Source organism: Capra hircus, chromosome 5, assembly GCF_001704415.2.
Source record: "Capra hircus breed San Clemente chromosome 5, ASM170441v1, whole genome shotgun sequence".
Taxonomy (NCBI): domain Eukaryota; kingdom Metazoa; phylum Chordata; class Mammalia; order Artiodactyla; family Bovidae; genus Capra; species Capra hircus.
Genome location: NC_030812.1, coordinates 82,050,177 through 82,068,513, shown reverse-complemented (window position 1 = coordinate 82,068,513; position 18,337 = coordinate 82,050,177). Strand labels below are relative to the sequence as shown.

Sequence of the window (18,337 nt, the reverse complement as noted above, 5' to 3'; positions counted from 1 at the left end):
TATATCGGGCTGACTAAAAAGTTTTGTTTGGGTTTTTCTGTAAGGTCTTATGGAAAAACCCAAACAAACTTTTTAGCTAACCCAACATTTTTCATTGGAAGGACTGATGCTGAAGCTGAAGCTCCAGTAATTTGGCCACCTGATGTGAAGAGCTGATTCACTGGAAAAGACCCTGATGCTGGGAAAGATTGAGGGCAGGAGAAGGGGGTGACAGAGGATGAGATGGTTGGATGTCATCATCAACTCAATGGACATGAGTTTGAACAAACTCCAGGAGATAGTGAATGACAGGGAAGCCTAGCGTGCTGCAGTCTATGGGGTCACAAAGAGTCAGACACAACTTAGTGACTGAATAACAACAACAATATTTTTAATTAAGAATATGGTAAATTATGTGAAGATTGGGAGGAAAAAGTGGTGGGTGAGGGAAAGAAAGAGTAGAAAGATAAGTTCTCTGTACAGCCTTTTTAAAAGTGGCACACCATCCAAATGATTTATGAATGTCTTCTACAATAGCAAAATTAATGCTCATTTGTTAATTAATGTACACTAAAATAAGTTCATTAATTTTAACTAAGTAAATTAATTATACAGTATAGCAATAGCTTCACAGATACATTACATTTAATTGATATGTCTTTGCAAAACTTTTAACAGCACAGTATAGTGGAAAGACCCTGGCTTAGAAACTGGGCCATCTGGGTTCTAGCCTCTGTCATTAATTACTTTGGTAAATCCTCCTGGTCTCTATAGGATGTGTATATACTCATTTCTAAAATGAAATGACTAGAAGGGAATAAGCCTGAAGGTGCCTCATAGCTCTAGAATTCAAAGTGGTGTTCTTTAAATTTTGCTATTTCATGTGATCCCAGAAATTTCCAGCTGCCTTTATATTACCCTATTTGTTATTTGACTGTGTATTCCTGATCGGTAATTCCACCCCCATCTTACATTGTTCCTATTTATATCCCAGGAATAAATTATAGCAAAAGAAGATTGGTTTATTGAAAAGCAAAACTAAACTTATTGTCTTGAACTATAGTTTAACTATCTTACCATATATTCATCAACCATCAACTTTCTAACTAAAAATGAGATTATTTGATTCAAAAATTTCCATTTCAGTGATGTTACATGGGCAGGATAAGGTTCCCCAGTTGTCAAAGCCTAAGGCAAAATTGTTATGTAGTCAAAATCACCCAAGAAAACTTTTAAATTGTCAACAAAACAGAACAGTAAAGAAGGGTATAAACAGCAGTGTCTCTCACTAAATTCAACACATGCTATTTTTCAAAGCACTGGAGCAGTTTTCTGTCTCTGCAACTGAATATCAGAAGTAGGTGCTGCAGTGAGTATATTACAAGAAAAACACACAGAGAGTGTGAGTGTGTGTGTGTGTGTGTGAGACAGAGAGAGAAACGAAGAGAATAGGAAAGTTTTGACTCAGAAAACATCTTTCACAGATATATACTGTATCATTATTTATGATAAAATAATCTAAAAAATATGAATAGTAAGAATTAATGGGATGGTTAAATAAATTATATGATATCCATACAACTGGAAATATTATCATTACTAAAATGAGATTTACAAATAGGTTTAATGGTATGAAAAAATATGAAGTGATTCCAGATTGTTAAAAAGTGTTTATATTTGCCAAACTAATGTTAATTTCCAGTACCCATAGCTAAAATTGTAATGCAGAGGGTGGGAAGGAAACTGTATTGGGTTATAAGATAGGCTTTTATAACAGAGAAAAACATTTGAATTTTTTAAGCATCTCAACGATTGAGATAACTAACCCCTGTGACAAGACAAGAGAAGCTATCTGCAAACTAAATAAAACTTCAATTTTTAGAACCTAGTAAAGATGAAGCATCATAATAAGCAGAAACTGATAATATGAAGTACTCAGAACACAGATTGAGGTTTTTCCTCCCACTTGATTCCTTTTCCAAAAAAGGAACTTTCTGTATTTGCTTCAAACTGTGAAAGACACTGAGTCAGAAACAAACAAGTTCCTGCGAACCAAAACACAAACACTTTAAGGATGATGACAGCAACGTTCTACAATTAAATCCTACTTCACATATTAGGTACCTAGTAAACACGAGCCTTCATTGCTGTTTTATCATTATTACTGCTGCTGTTCTTTTTTATTTTATTTTATTTTTTTTTTAGTTTTTTATTTTTTTAATTTTAAAATCTTTAATTCTTACATGCGTTCCCAAACATGAACCCCCCTCCCACCTCCCTCCCCATAACATCTCTCTGGGTCATCCCCATGCACCAGCCCCAAGCATGCTGTATCCTGCGTCAGACATAGACTGGCAATTCAATTCTTACATGATAGTATACATGTTAGAATGCCATTCTCCCAAATCATCCCACCCTCTCCCTCTCCCTCTGAGTCCAAAAGTCCGTTATACACATCTGTGTCTTTTTTCCTGTCTTGCATACAGGGTCGTCATTGCCATCTTTCTAAATTCCATATATATGTGTTGGTATACTGTATTGGTCTTTTTCTTTCTGGCTTACTTCACTCTGTATAATCGGCTCCAGTTTCATCCATCTCATCAGAACTGATTCAAATGAATTCTTTTTAATGGCTGAGTAATACTCCATTGTGTATATGTACCACAGCTTTCTTATCCATTCATCTGCTGATGGACATCTAGGTTGTTTCCATGTCCTGGCTATTATAAACAGTGCTTCGATGAACATTGGGGTACATGTGTCTCTTTCAGTTCTGGTTTCCTTGGTGTGTATGCCCAGCAGTGGGATTGCTGGGTCATAGGGTAGTTCTATTTGCAATTTTTTAAGGAATCTCCACACTGTTCTCCATAGTGGCTGTACTAGTTTGCATTCCCACCAACAGTGTAGGAGGGTTCCCTTTTCTCCACACCCTCTCCAGCATTTATTGCTTGCAGATTTTTGGATCGCAGCCATTCTGATTGGTGTGAAGTGGTACCTCATTGTGGTTTTGATTTGCATTTCTCTAATAATGAGTGATGTTGAGCATCTTTTCATGTGTTTGTTAGCCATCCGTATGTCTTCTTTGGAGAAATGTCTATTTAGTTCTTTGGCCCATTTTTTGATTGGGTCGTTTATTTTTCTGGAATTGAGCTGCAGAAGTTGCTTGTATATTTTTGAGATTAGTTGTTTGTCAGTTGCTTCATTTGCTATTATTTTCTCCCATTCAGAAGGCTGTCTTTTCACCTTGCTTCTATTTTCCTTTGTTGTGCAGAAGCTTTTAATTTTAATTAGATCCCATTTGTTTATTTTTGCTTTTATTTCCAGAATTCTGGGAGGTGGGTCATAGAGGATCCTGCTGTGATTTATGTCTGAGAGTGTTTTGCCTATGTTCTCCTCTAGGAGTTTTATAGTTTCTGGTCTTACATTTAGATCTTTAATCCATTTTGAGTTTATTTTTGTGTGGGGTGTTAGAAAGTGATCTAGTTTCATTCTTTTACAAGTGGTTGACCAGTTTTCCCAGCACCACTTGTTAAAGAGATTGTCTTTACTCCATTGTATATTCTTGCCTCCTTTGTCAAAGATAAGGTGTCCATATGTGTGTGGATTAAATTAAGTTACTAAATATGTTAAAATCTAAGGTACAAACACAACTGATTTGTTTTCTTTTTCCCCCTACCTCCTAGGAAATGGTAAACCATAGACAGTTCTATAACAATCCTGTACATTAAATGTTTAGATAAATGACACTCACTAAAACCTTTCTATTTAACTGTATAATATTAAAACTATAGATAAAAACTCTATCAATATTTATCATATCAGAATTACAATTATTCCATTTCATTTGTCCCAAATGAAAGCTGATTACTTCTTTTTCAGTCAACATGCTCTAGATAGGCAGATAATAATGCATTATTCAGGGGTTGTGCAAATAAGTGTTTTATGCTCTGAACATTTTAGAGTACCAACAGATTGACAAAGTTAATAAGAAAGTTTTATCTCCAGGTAGATTTCTTCTCATGAAGAAATTAAAGCATAAAACTTGTCAGTCAAACAAATACTCATTTCTTATGGTGGAACTATTTTCACCAAACTAGGCGGAAGTTATCTTTTTATCCTGTCTCCCGAGGGGGAAAATACTCAATGTTTTCGGTTTTCCCAATAGACTTTAAAATGTTATTCCTTATTTCTTTATATATTCTTGAAGCTTCTGGATGACAAGAACATAACTCCTCTATTGGAGACCCAATATATGCTGTTATTTTGGGTCTAACTCTGTCTAGCTATTATTTCACTGATCAAATTTGAATTTTCTCACTTGGATTAATGTCTTATTGAGAATCAGCTATTAGCTTATGTATATTATTTGCTCCTTCAAATAATAGGGTTCAATAGTCACTGTATTTTTTAAAGAAAAAATAATAAGCTGGAAGTAGTAATAGGCTTAGAAAAATCAGACAAAGCCATGAAGATTCCTTAACTCACCTGCTGGAAATATTGCAAACTTAGCTTATTTCCAAAGCACAAAAAGTACAAGTTCAGTTCATGTAAACCATTTTTGAATATTTAAGTGCTAGGTATTAAAGTAAAATGGGGCAAGGATTGAGGTGGACAGGATTATATCTATGAATGTGACAAACTCTGCCCTCAAGAAACTTATAGAAAAATATATTTGGTACTTTATAGAATTTTTACTGATAAACTATTTGTATGTATAGTATACTTCACTTTATTCACAATAATTGTGGAATAATTGGTAACATGGTGACCTGAATGTTCTAGTTTAACATATATAAACATATAAAGGTATCTGTCATATCAGTTCAGTTCAGTTCAGTCACTCTGTCCTGTCTGACTCTTTGAGACCCCATGGAATGTAGCATGCCAGGTCAGACAGATAAGTACATCTGTCATATATGTGTATATATATATATGTATCCACCACATACATATGTACATATCTGTCATATATATCATGTTCAATTTTTGAATAAATTATAATAAAGATTGGAAACATCGATTTGGCCATACTAGCTCAGCTTTATAATTCTCAAAACTTCAGTTGATTATTTCATTTATTCATTTTCAATATATATTTGCCACATTTTTATGGTGAGGCACTGTAAATGTGTAAGAATACAAAGATAACCTTTCACTCATTCATCTACTCGCTCATTACTTAAATTACCTAAGAAACATTAGTTGAGTATGAATCATGTTCCAGACTTTGAATGATTACTCATTCTTCTTAAGAACTTATGTAGAAAGGGAGATACCAGATACAGATACACAGATACCAGAATATAGGACATTATGTTAGAAACCCAGTGAAAAGAAAAGAAAGTACTTAGGTATTCAGTGGACATATTAGCAAGATTTATTTGCCTACATGCAACTTGTTCTTTCATCAACTTGGCGATTTATTGTTTCTTAATATCCCTTTTCATCTGTACCATACAGAAAGTTGTTTAGTCCCTTTAAAATTTTATCACTTGGGCAAAATTACTGCTATCTGCAATAGTAGTCTGGCTTACTTATCTTAAACTTACCTAGTTAAGGTTGTGAAATGTGCTCCCTTGTTCTAATATTTTAAAATTCAGTGAAAAAAACCCTTAATCTCATCTATGCCTTTCACAAGTTAATAGGTGTTGTTCACATTTTAAAAAGCCCAATTTCATATTTTCTGTTATAGCAATCCTTTTCCTTTGGTCATTTTATAAAAGATACTCACTTCTAAAATTCTATTGAATATAATTTAATCTTTCTTGGATGATTTAGAAGTTACTTTAGAATGTTAACAGTGGCTCAGAGTCATTTTTGTCTATAGCTGCCCATATAGGATGCCAAAGGCATTAAAGTTGGATTGGGTTAAATTGAGTGCAGAACTGGGTCATGCCCCAGATGCTACCATCCTAAATATATAAAATTTTCACTTGTCATTTTTTCTTTCTCTAAAAAAGTCAATGAAGAAGGTACACATTAAACTCAATTTAATTTGGATTTACAATAAATTAGAATTTATTTACAGAGTTAAAGCATAAAGCTACATTTTTATATTTAGTACACTTTTAATTAATCTAAAACAGTACAAAACTAAATAAAGTACTTACATTTGCTGCACCAAGAAGTATTAACGTAGGCCCAAGACCTATTGTATATATTGATCTCAGCATTATTGACACAAGAAATGGCCGAATACCCACAGGCTTGGAGAAGAAAAACAGCATAGATGTGCAGATTGCCACTGCTATCCAAAGTAGAATTGAGAACAACGGTGAAAGAGTACCTGTAAAATGTGGAAGGAGTTTATTTTTACTAAGAACAAAACTGGAAAATGTTAAATCATTTGCCACTCTATTTTATATATATGAAACTCCAATACTTCGGCCACCTGATGTGAAGAACTGACTCATTGGAAAAGACCCTGATGCTGGGAAAGATTGAAGGCAGGAGGAGAAGGGGACAACAGAGGATAAGATGATTGGATGGCATCACCAACTCAATGGACACGAGTTTGAGCAAGCTCCAAGAGTTGGTGATGGACAGGGAAGCTTGGTGTGCTTCAGTCCACAGGGTCACAAAGAGTCAGACATGACTGAGAGACAGAACTGAACTGATTTCATATAATAGAGCAAGACAAGTTGTAAGATACTGAATTTCAAAGTAACCCACTCTACATTCAGAAAAGTAAGATCATGGCATCCGGTCCCATCACTTCATGGCAAATAGATGGGGAAACAGTGGAAACAGTGACAGACTATATTTTTGGGCTCCAAAATCACTGTAGCTGGTGACTGCAGCCATGAAATTAAAAGACGCTTGTTCCTTGGAAGAAAAGCTATGACCAACCTAGAAAGCATATTAAAGAGAAGAGACATTACTTCACCAACAAACGTCCGTCTAGTCAAAGCTATGGTTTTTCCAGTAGTCATGTATGGGTGTGAGAGTTGGACTATAAAGAAAGCTGAGCACTGAAGAATTGATGCTTTTAAACTGTGGTTTTGAAGAACACTCTTCAGAGTCCCTTGGACTACAAGGAGATTCAACCAGTCCATCCTAAAGGAAATCAGTCCTGAATATTCACTGGAAGGACTGATGCTGAAGCTGAAACTCCAATACTTTGGCTACCTGATGAGAAGAACTGACTCACTGGAAAAGATCCTGATGCTGGGAAGGATTGAAGGAGGGAAGAGAAGGGGACAACAGAGGATGAGATGGTTGGATAGCATCACCAACGTGATAGGCATGAGTTTGAGTAGGCTCCGGGAGTTGGTGATGGACAGGGAAGCCTGGCATGCTGCAGTCCGTGGGTTGCAAAGAGTTGGACACAACTGAGTGACTGAACTGAACACACTGTATATTTAGAGATGTCTTTGTATACATTATTCGTTATTTCTTGTACTCAGACACTCAGTGGTGTCCGACTCTTCATGATCTTATGGAATGTAGCCCCCTCATCCCCAGCTCCTCTGTTCATGGGATTTTCCAGGCAAGAATACTGGAGCAGATTGCCATTTCCTCCTCCAGGGGATCTTCTGGACCTAGGGATCAAACCACCGTCTCTTAAGTTTCCTGAGTTGGCAGCTGGATTCTTTACCACTAGCACCACCTACATTTCCAGAAAGCTTGTGATGAATCCCAGGCTGCTTAAATACTCGCTCGTCTATGCTCCTTACATTAGTTCTGGAACTTGTGTGTCTTTCTTTCCAATGGGAGTCATGCTAGATGCTTTGGATAGGGGTTTCTCATTTAATGACTCTTAATTCAAAATGAATGACTAATGGCCATCAACTATTCAGCTAAACCAAATGGAACCCGGCACTGAACGCATACCTTGCCCTGTTTTATTATAATCATGGTTTTATATTATATTAAAGAATTCAGAATGCACACTCTACTTTTTAATGAGACAGACCTAAGCTTTAACTGTTAAAACACACAAGTGCGTTTATGTGTATGAATACATAGGTATATGTGTGTGTTTCTCAACTTCTAAAAATAATGTTCAGCTATTTACTTCATCAGAAAACAAAAGCTCCAAATGTTGCAAAACTAAACTCCATTGCAACAACAGTTTCTTTAGAAATGGTGCCAGAAGGGGTTTATAAATACATTTCTTTTTTTATAAAGGGCAGTTTATTGATATTTGCACTGACATGTGTATTCAAGGAATCCCCCTCTGAAGGTCAAGTGATGCTATATTTGCAGAAGTAAATTAAGGGGGAACACTCTTGGGCTGATTAGACCTCAAACGTGTATCAGGCTGTTGAAGTCAGAGGGGAGACAACAAAACATGGATTTTCCACTAGTTTTCCACTAGTAAGATTTTCTTACTAGTTCAGGTAAGTCAGGAATCAGGCACTGAACTCATATCTTGTCCTGTTAAATTATTATCAAGTTCTTATGGTGGCTTAGGGGTAAAGAATCTGCCTGCCAATGCAGGAGACATGGGTTCAAGTCCTGATCCAGGAAGATCCCACGTGTCTCTGAGCTACTAAGCCCTTGTGCCACAACTGTTGGGTCTGTGCTCTAGAGTCTGGGGGTCCAAGTGCTGCAACTACTGCAGGCCTCTTTGCAACCTGTGTGCTCTGCAACAACAGGAGCTACCACAACGAGAAGCTCTCTCACTGCAATGAAGAGCAGCCCCTGCTCGCCACAACTGGAGAAAGCCTGCGAGCAGCAATGGAGGCCCAGCACAGCCAAAACTAAAGCTTAAAAATGTTTTTAAGTTATAGATTCAGAATGTAAAATATCCATTCTTTAAGGAAACACACCTAAACTTTCACTGTTAAAACACACAAGTGTATTTATATATATGTGTGTGTGAAAGTAAAAGTGTTAGTTGCTTAGTGGTGTCCGACTCTTTGCAACCCCATGGACCCGCCAGGCTCCTCTGTCCATGCAATTCTCCAGACAAGAATACTGAAGTGGGTAGCCATTCTTTCCTCTGGGGGATCTTCCTGACCCAGGGATCGAACCCAAGTCTCTTACATCTCCTGTGTTGGCAGGCAGGTTCTTTACCACTAGTGCCACCTGGGAAGCACCAATTATTTGTTGACTTTAAGTAGAAACATAACCTGTGAGCTCGCTTTGAGTAAGTCCATCTCTAGTTATAAATTTCCCAAGTTGTGGAGCTTCACTCTTAGGTTTAGTAAAACTGCCAACATCTTTGCACACTTAACTCTCATCCAATCACTAGATTCTCCAGTATAATTCATAAGCAATGTCTTGGTGTGACATTCTTATTTTAAAAGTCTCAACTTTGGCACTGCTAGTCACACTGTACATTGTCACTAATGCCTGATAAGCTAACCACAACTTGACCACCCTTTCTCAGACAGTATCTGGCTTACTGAGATTTCCTCCTGATCCAATGAGAAATTATAACCATGAACTTAAAACTGGACATTTGATCCCTTTGTAGAGAGAACTCAAACAGTGTCTAGCTTAGTACCTTGCACATAGTTTAATGTTAAATATGTATTTGTGAAGAGTAAATAAATTTAAAAGTTACTTAAATGGCTATTTATACTATTGTCAATTGACAACAATTTGTAATTATATTTTGTAAGAATGATCATATTGGTTTTTAGCTGAAGATTTGATCTTCAACTAGAAAAATAAACTGAAATCCTCTGACAAACTTTAGAAGACAGTAGACTGTCAAAGCCATTTTTTAGCCATTAACGGCGGAAAGAGGGGACTGTCTTCTTGATATTTGTATTAATTTTCTATAATGATCATGTATTCTTATATAACGGAAAAAAATTTAGGAATTCACTCTATATATTTTAAAATTTAGAGTATAACACTTGTCCATAATAAAAGAAAATTCAAATAGAAACACTGGAGACTTCAATTCTACTCTCCTATGTACTTCACACTGACTTGTTTTCTTTATTTATTTTATTTTTTTAAGTTTACTTATAGCAGGGGTTCCCAACCCCTGGGCCACAAACCAGTACTGAGCGAGTGAAGCTTCATCTGTATTTACAGCCACTCTCCATAGCTCACATGCCATGGTCTATGGAAAAATTGTCTTCTATGAAACTTGTCCCTGGTGCCAAAAAGGTTGTGTGTGCATGCTAAGTTGCTTCAGTCATGTCCAACTCTTTGCAACCCCAAGGTCTGTAGTCCACTAGGTTCCTCTGTCCATGGGATTCTCCAGGCAGGAATACTGGAGTAGGTTGCCATGCCTTCCTCCAGGGAATCTTCCCAACTTAGGAATCAAGCTATTTCTCCTGAATTACAGGAAGATTCCTTACCCATGAGGCACCAGGGAAGCCAAATGGTCGGGTACCGCTAACTTATAAAACATGCTGCATCTTACTCCCCTCTCTCCACCCCTCTGCCTCCAGCAGACTTGTAAGGACTTCCTGTTTCCCCCTTCTCAATCTGGCTAACGCAAATTAGATAAATCTATGGGTGTTCTTTACTACTGTGTCTCACTCCTTTCTTCATCCTTTAACTAGACTATAAGCTCCTTGAGGACAAGGTCAGTTTTCCCAGTGTTTGTATCTCTAGGGTCGAGCACAGTGTCTGGCATCCAGCCACACTCTATCAGTGGTTGCTATTAAGGTGATTGAATTAAAATCACCTTGAAGATTTATTTCCTTTAACACAAAGCACTTGAGGGAAAAAGAATGACATCCCAAATTTGAACACAGTATTTTAAAAAAATCACATGCTAAATGGATATGCTGCTGCTAAGTCTCTTCAGTCGTTTCCGACTCTGTGTAACCCCATAGACGGCAGCCCACAAGGCTCCCCGTCCCTGGCATTCTCCAGGCAAGAACACAGGAGTGGGTTGCCATTTCCTTCTCCAAGGCATGAAAATGAAAAGTGAAAGTGAAGTCGCTAAGTCATGTCCGACTCCTAGAGCCCCCATGGACTGCAGCCTACCAGGCTCCTCCGTCCATGGGATTTGCCAGGCAAGAGCACTGGAGTGAGTTGCCATTGCCTTCTCCAGCTAAATGGATATAAGAAGGCACAATTCTCTGCTAACCCATCTGCCTTTGCCAAACTGGGCAGGGATCGTTGGCATGGCAATGCTCACCTTCTGAGTGGACATCTCGGAGATTCCCTAGCATCAGTAGCTGTGGCTTCATCCACAACCAGCATGACCTCATTACCTAACTTTGGCACAAGTTTCATTTTTAGAGAATCATATGTTAAGCATATACATTAATCAACCAAACAAGGAAACCCACACCAAAATCTATAGCCACACCAACAGGCCCTGGATTCTTGAAGAAATTCAAAGAAAGCTCTGCAAAGCCTGACTATGGAAAGAGATTATTTGCAGTAGGCATTGGGAGGGTGGACGTCTGACAAGCTGGTACTCTGAGAATCACCTTCCATTAAGTATCTCCCTTTTATTATCGTATGCTACTACCCTGGTTGAAGGCAGACATTGTTCTCTCAGTTAATATTATAACGTAAGCATGAACCAGATATCTGGACACAAGTGATTTCCACAAGCTCACTGTGTGTTCAGGCTAGAAAATACCCTTGGAGACAGCATACACAGCCCATTCCCCCCGCTGCCAGCCTCTCTGTCCTCACCTGACACATTAGCCAAAGTGACTCTGGAGCAGCTTGTATTAGGATCTGGGGTTGGAAAAGGTGGCCCGTTTGGACCACAGGTCTTTTTTTCTGGCTCAAGATTCACCAGGTGACTTTGTGATCAACTTCTGCCCAGAATCTAGGAACCTCAGAGCTGGATGGAATCCTCATATTTACTTATTTTTTCTTTTTTAACTTTTAATTGTAGAACTCTTTCTGACTAATGTTACAGTTGCAAATATAATACAAAATTCTCATTGACTCTTTACTTGGCTTCCCCAAATATTGACACTTTACATAATCACACAACAATGATCAGTGTCCAGAAGCTAATACATTAATAGAGTTGGACCATAAAGAAGGCTGAGCACCACAAAACTGATGCTTTCAAATTGTGGTGCTGGAGAAGACTGTTGAGAGTTCCTGGACTGCAAGGAGAATCAAATCTGTCAATCCGAAGGAAATCAACCCTGAATATTCACTGGAAGGACTGATACTGAAGCTGAAGCTCCAATACTTTGGCTACTTGATGTGAAGAGATGACTCATGGAAAAGACTCTGATGTTGGAAAAGATTGAAAACAACAGGAGAAGGGGACAGCAGAGGATGGGATGGTTAGATACCATCACTGACTCTATAGACATGAATTTGAATAAACTCCAGGAGATAGTGGAGGACAGAGGAGCCTGGCGTGCTGCAGTCCATGGAGTCGCAAAGAGCTGGACACTTAGTGACTGAACAACAATCACTTTAATCTACAGACCTTTATTCAAAGTTCATGAACTGCACACATAACATCTTTTCTGAACCAGGATCACACACCACATTTAGCTGTCTTGTCTCTTAGTCTCTTTTAATTCCTCAGCACTCCTCGGACTTCACAAACTTCAAGAGTACTGGCCAATTATTTTGTAGAGTATTTCTCATTCTGCATTTGTCTGAAATTTCCTCCCTTTATGCATTTTTGTCAAAAGATGCCATATCCTTGTCAGCACATCATGTCAAGAGGCACCTGATGTTGCTGTGTCTCTTCACTGGTGACATTAACATTGATCACATAATTAAAGTGATTTCTGCACTGTAAAGTCACTCTCTTTCATAATAAAGTATATTATGGGGAAATACTTTGACTACATCAATATCCTGTTTCTCATTATACTTTCTCATCTAACAGTTCTCTGTTAATTTTAGCATCCACTGATGATTATTACTATTATATGGTATTTGCCAAACAGCAACATTCTATTTCTATTACTCTTTCTACACTGATTAACAGGAATACTATTGTAAGGAAGAGCTTTCTCCTCTACCAGTATGGATTCCCGGATTCTTATTTTATTCTGTGGGTTATTATGTATTACTGTAACTATTTTTATCTCAAAATTTCCACAGGCTTGGCCACTGGGAGACCTTTCAAGTTGAATCCTGTGCTCTCTGACACATTCCCATCATTTTTTGTAGCACTTTTTGGAAGGAATCTTAATGATCAACTAATTCATCTTTAAATCATCTCAAAGCGTCCCAGTCAAGGAGTCATCCAGTCTACGCTTGACAAAATCCAGCATTAGAAACTTGCATGCCCACCACAGAATTTACCTTCCTCCAGCCAGTTCTGATGGCCAAGTATAGTAATCAGTCTTAACTTTGCTTTTTCAGCCTTCTCAGCTATGCATAGCATGTAACTGAAGGTTAGAGGCTCAGCTAATCCTGATCAAAACTGCAACCTTATTCATGGAGCTATAATAAAATAACTCATCTAGAACTGTAATCAGATTACCCAAATATAACCTTGGGGTTCCATACTGCCAAAATGGCAGCTCATGCTTTCCCTTCCCCCTTAGTGCCATACCCACACCCAGATACTTAAGAGTGAGCCTCCACCTTGATCATTGCTGTTCACCTCTACTCAGCCCTATTCGAAGAGTAAAGCGCACACCTGCACCTGATGAGGATACACCTTGTCTTCCTGCCTGGTCTTTTTTCTTTCTGAGGCTGGGGCCTCATTCCCAGTTTTACCATATATGTGGTTTCAAGTTCTTGTTCAAGGACCAGTTGTATTAGTAACACCTCGGGAAACTCGTTAAAAAGTATGTATTTTCAGACTCCTGAATTACTGGTCAAATCTTCCAAAAACTCAAGTTCTTCATCCAGAAGGATGAAGTACTTACTTTATAGAATTGTCAGGAAGATTACATGGAATTATGTACACGACGTGCTTAGCCCTTTGCCTGATCCAATCTAAACAGTAAACAATAACAGTTGCTATTATCATCATTAGCCATACTACTACAACTGTTATTAGTCAGGCAAATATGAAAAAAATGTATCAGACGCTTTACTTTCTCCTCAATGAATGGGCAAAGAGTAGATGTTCAGAGGGGTACCCGTGCCCGTCACCATCATATTTAATGTATAATAGGTGGCAGCACAGGCTATATACTTTGGCTCTGGTGGTCTTGTAAGGTATATCATGGCATAGAACTTAGGGACGATGATGCCCCTGTATAAAGGGGCACCTGTTATTGACACCCTTCTAACCTAATCATCCTGCAGGAAAGTCTGAGAGCACAAACAAATGCTTTAACCGTCTAGTCTTAGATCTGCCATTCTCTGGGCTTCCATCTCTTTATGTGTCAATGATGATTTGATATTAGATGATTTCCAGAACTGCTTCTATATCTAAGACTTTATGCTCTACTTACCAGGATGCTACAATCTAGTTAGCATTCCGTGTGCAGATGATACTAATTTATCATTTCAGGCTGGACTGCTCTCCTTACGAAAGTTATGTTATTTTGTGCCAAGAGGGCTATCATCATTAAATGAGACTAAACACAGTGAAGAGAGCTGTTTCCACTTCCTGCTGTATTTGTAACTTCCCCACAATGGACGGCCAAATATTTGCTATGTTTTCACTGCTATTTAACTCACACATCTACTCCCTTGTCAAATATCCTTTTATTAGCTCTGGCGTACCTTCTAAAAAAAATAAACCTTTCTATAACTACTCAGATTATACCCAAAGGCTAGAACTTTGCTATCTGCCATCTGCAACAGACCTTAGAAATAGCAAATTACTTCTGCACTCCCATTTCCCTTCTTGCTCACGCCCCTTCCTACTCAGATCTGAAATAGGTTTAAACAGCTCTTGCTCGTCTCGTACCCTCATTTCCACTGAGCTTCCCTTTGTAGTACTAATATTCACCTTGTAACAACAACAGCTAAGCTTTATCAAATGATTAGTAGTAGTAGTGTTAATCGCTCAGTCGTGTCTGACTCTTTGTGACCCCATGGACTACAGGCCACCAGGATCCTCTGTCCGTGAAATTCTCCAGGCAAGAATACCGGAGTAGGGTTGCCATTTCCTTCTCCAGGGGATCTCCCAAACCCAACTGAACCTGTGTTTCCTGCATTACAGGCAGATTCTTTACTGTCTGAGCCACCAGGGAAGCCCAGATAATATATAAGTGCTATGTAAATAGCTGAAGATGAGTGGCAAATTCAAGTTTTTTTTTTTGGTATTATATGATTACTAGTTGCTATTTTTAATTCTTTACCTACAACATCTCATTAAATTCTCACATAATGCTATAAACTGATGAGATACAAAAGCATCTTGTGGTTATTATTTGCTGGTATCTCTCATCCTGTTCTCTGAGCCATTCTTTCAATACCCATTCCAAAGTTATCTACCTGATTGTATCCCAATCAGGATACAGATTGTGACATATTCTCCCACGTTCTTTTTCCAGATTTAAAGAAAACTTAATTTCCACAGGCTTTAGTGTATCTCTCCTACTATTTCCCGTTTCACTTAACATGGGATCATTTTTCTTGTCTTTGCTTTTGCAAAACCTCATGTATCAGCAGTTTGATAATATTAACTTCATGGTCAATATCCTTTGTGCTCTATTATTATAATCTGCCTTATGCTGTACATTTAAAATTATTTTTCAAATTATCTGCATGCTCACTGTAGAATCCTTAGACAATACCGAAAGCAAAGCAAAGAGAGTAAAATAGAGATTCTACTGCTTAAGATAATCACAATCAACATTTTGGCATACATCTCTCACTTTCCCATGTATTTATAAGATTGAGATGAGACATAAAATGCTTTTGCTCACAAAGTAAGATAGAAATATTTTTCTTGCCTTATTTATCAATATAGCTCTTCTGTATATGAATTTCCTGAAAAATATTTATATTGACCATCATTTTCTGCCTATTCTACTTACGATCATTCTGTTTCCAGTGAATAAAGAAAAGCTATTTAACAAGAATGAAATTGTTGTAACTGGGGAGATCTCAATAGTTAAGGCGTGCATCAAAAGTATTGTTTTTAGACTCTAATATACTTATCATTTAAAGACAGACAAGCACTTACCTTCATCTCCATCGTCCCCAAATGGGTAGAAGAGAGCCACAGCTAAGTTGATGAACACAGCCAGGTTGAAGGAGATGCTCCCCCAAAGAGAAATATGCCTTGAGAACCAGAACAGGGCAGGATTACCTGGTGAGAAAGAGGCATGGTGGGACAGAAAAGAAAATGAATTTTGATTTCAATACCAGAGCCCTACTGAAATAACATCTTCCTAAATGCATTTTTGCAAACTACTATAAAAGCATATATAAACAAACATTTAATGCAACTTATTTTAGAATATTTATCATCAATACCATAAAGGAGTTTTCCATTTGATTCCTTCTTTTTTTTAGCCAGTTTACACCTAAGCTATTGTAGAAGGGTGAGTAATTCTGCAACTGCTAATTCTGGTCAGAAAAGATGACTCTGGGTTAATTCTCTTTAATATATCCCTAGAGCAGGTTGGGGGAAGGCAGTTTAGCAGTCACCTGGGGCCCCTTTTAATGGAATGGTATACACTGCTGTGTAATTTAGTAATATCAATTAATTGGTCTCACTCCCCTGTCTTAAAGTAAAATAAAACCCTCACCCTTTGCACAGATGTATCTCTGGTGAGAGTTTCAAATCACAGTCCCAGTTACCTGAAATTCTGAAACTTAATAGCATGGCACAGCACTGCTTACTGGGAACTAATGATTTATAATAAAGTTTTAAACCTTTATGCTTCCCAAGAAGTTGTTGGGTTTGCAACAGCAAAAGTGAAAGATACAACAAAAACTACCAATAAGTGGGAGAGGTTTTGCTGAATATTTTCAGAAGTGGGATTCTGTGTCTGTCACCAGAAATGAACTGATAGATGCATCTACTGAATAAAATTTACATAGGCCAAAACTCAGTTTCTTTCACCTCTCCTAAAAAACCGAACAGACACGTCATGCATACAAGTTTGTCACACAACATATTCAGGTCTTGTCCACTGTCTAACTCTTAATAGTTTAACATTAGATTTAAAACATTAAGAGTCAATTGAGGGGAAAAGCCATCTAAATTTTCAAATAGAAATTTTAAGCTTTTCAAAGTATGTTCTGAGAATTCCAATCTCAAATCTGCTGCTTACTTATAAACTACGCTTCCCTTCAGTACATCTTGTTTTCTTTCTCTTGGAATAGAGCATTCCAGCACTGGAGTAGGCTATGATTAGCTACGGCATTTAGTTGACTAATGTGTCATAAATTGTAAGCATTTGCATTTTCATCATTCCTGAATTAGGAGTCCTCATTTTAAAAAGCAGAGTATTAAGACAAAATTAGAAGATGTTGATACATACATTTGTAACAACAAATCCATCAAATGAATTAGATTCTGTCTAAAACCTCATCATAAACTACTTCCAAATTTTAAAAGTAAACTGTACACTGGAAATTATTTTAAGGTTTTTTTTTGACAAATGACAAAATATTTATCTCAAAAACACAGACCCCACAAGCACTAGCTCATTATCCAATTTACTTTTTGTCAGGAATAAAATGAATGATTTTCAAATTGAGTTTCTGTTATGTACTCTGAATACCTAAGTTTCTCTGAATTCCATAAAGTTCTTCATGGGAAAGTCTATGGGAGAGTAATTTCTTTATTTTTTTCAAATATCCTGCTAAGAAAGTCTGACAATGCATGCTACAATCTTTATTCAAGGATGTTATGTCTCAAGCTCAACCAAATTTATAAACCATAATCACTGATGTTCCCAGGAAACTAAAATGATGCAACACTGTTGAACAGAAGTATTGAGAACATATGCCTGTTGTCTGGAAAATCTCTCCAATAGTCAGAAAAGCCCTAATCAAAAGTTTTATCCCAACGATTTTTATTAAAAACTCATGATATTTCTCATCTGGGAAAGTAAAGTTTATTTTAGAATTGAAAAATTTTCAATCCTTTTGCGGTCTTATTTAAAAACTTTTTAAAACGTATTGGAGTGTAGTTAATTAACAAAGTTGTGTTGATTTCAGGTGTACAGCAAAGTGATTCAGTTATCCATATACACGTATCTATTGTTTTTCAGATTGTTTTCCCATTTTGGTTGTTACATATTTCCAAATAGACTTAAACCTGAGAAATAAGTAAGGGGAACTATAAGATGGTAACTTTTAAGAGTTACATTATAAGCTTGCCTGGTTTGAATACAAGTGTCACACAATTTTTACTTCGACTTGGCAAGATTCAGATATGTTGAAAAAAGGAATGAGTTCCAGAGAAAACACTCAACAGTCTACCTGATCATAAGATCACAGACACAAGAGGACAGGCATGCCTATGCCAGGATCTCTCCACTCCATTCACGGATTGCTAAGGCCGATCAAGGCCTATTCATGGACTTCAAACCTGCAGCTGCTCCACAGCTGAAACCCACAGCTGCAATCTTGGATG

The 18,337-nt window shown here is 37.4% G+C and overlaps 1 protein-coding gene across 2 annotated transcripts in view; it reads right to left on the bottom strand.

Moving 5' to 3' along the window:
* The window catches only part of ITPR2 (inositol 1,4,5-trisphosphate receptor type 2), a 596,562-nt gene that overhangs the window by 107,109 nt on the left and 471,116 nt on the right, over positions 1 to 18,337 (bottom strand). For both annotated transcript variants that reach the window (XR_001918100.1, XM_005680737.3), the window contains exons 48-49: positions 15,932 to 16,057; positions 6,090 to 6,265 (exon numbers count right to left, since the gene is read on the bottom strand). Coding sequence is in view for 1 of the 2 variants with exons in the window: in XM_005680737.3 (XP_005680794.2) it covers positions 6,090 to 6,265; positions 15,932 to 16,057 (302 nt within the window). In the remaining variant the exon portion in view is untranslated. The remainder of the gene's footprint in view (positions 1 to 6,089; positions 6,266 to 15,931; positions 16,058 to 18,337) is intronic.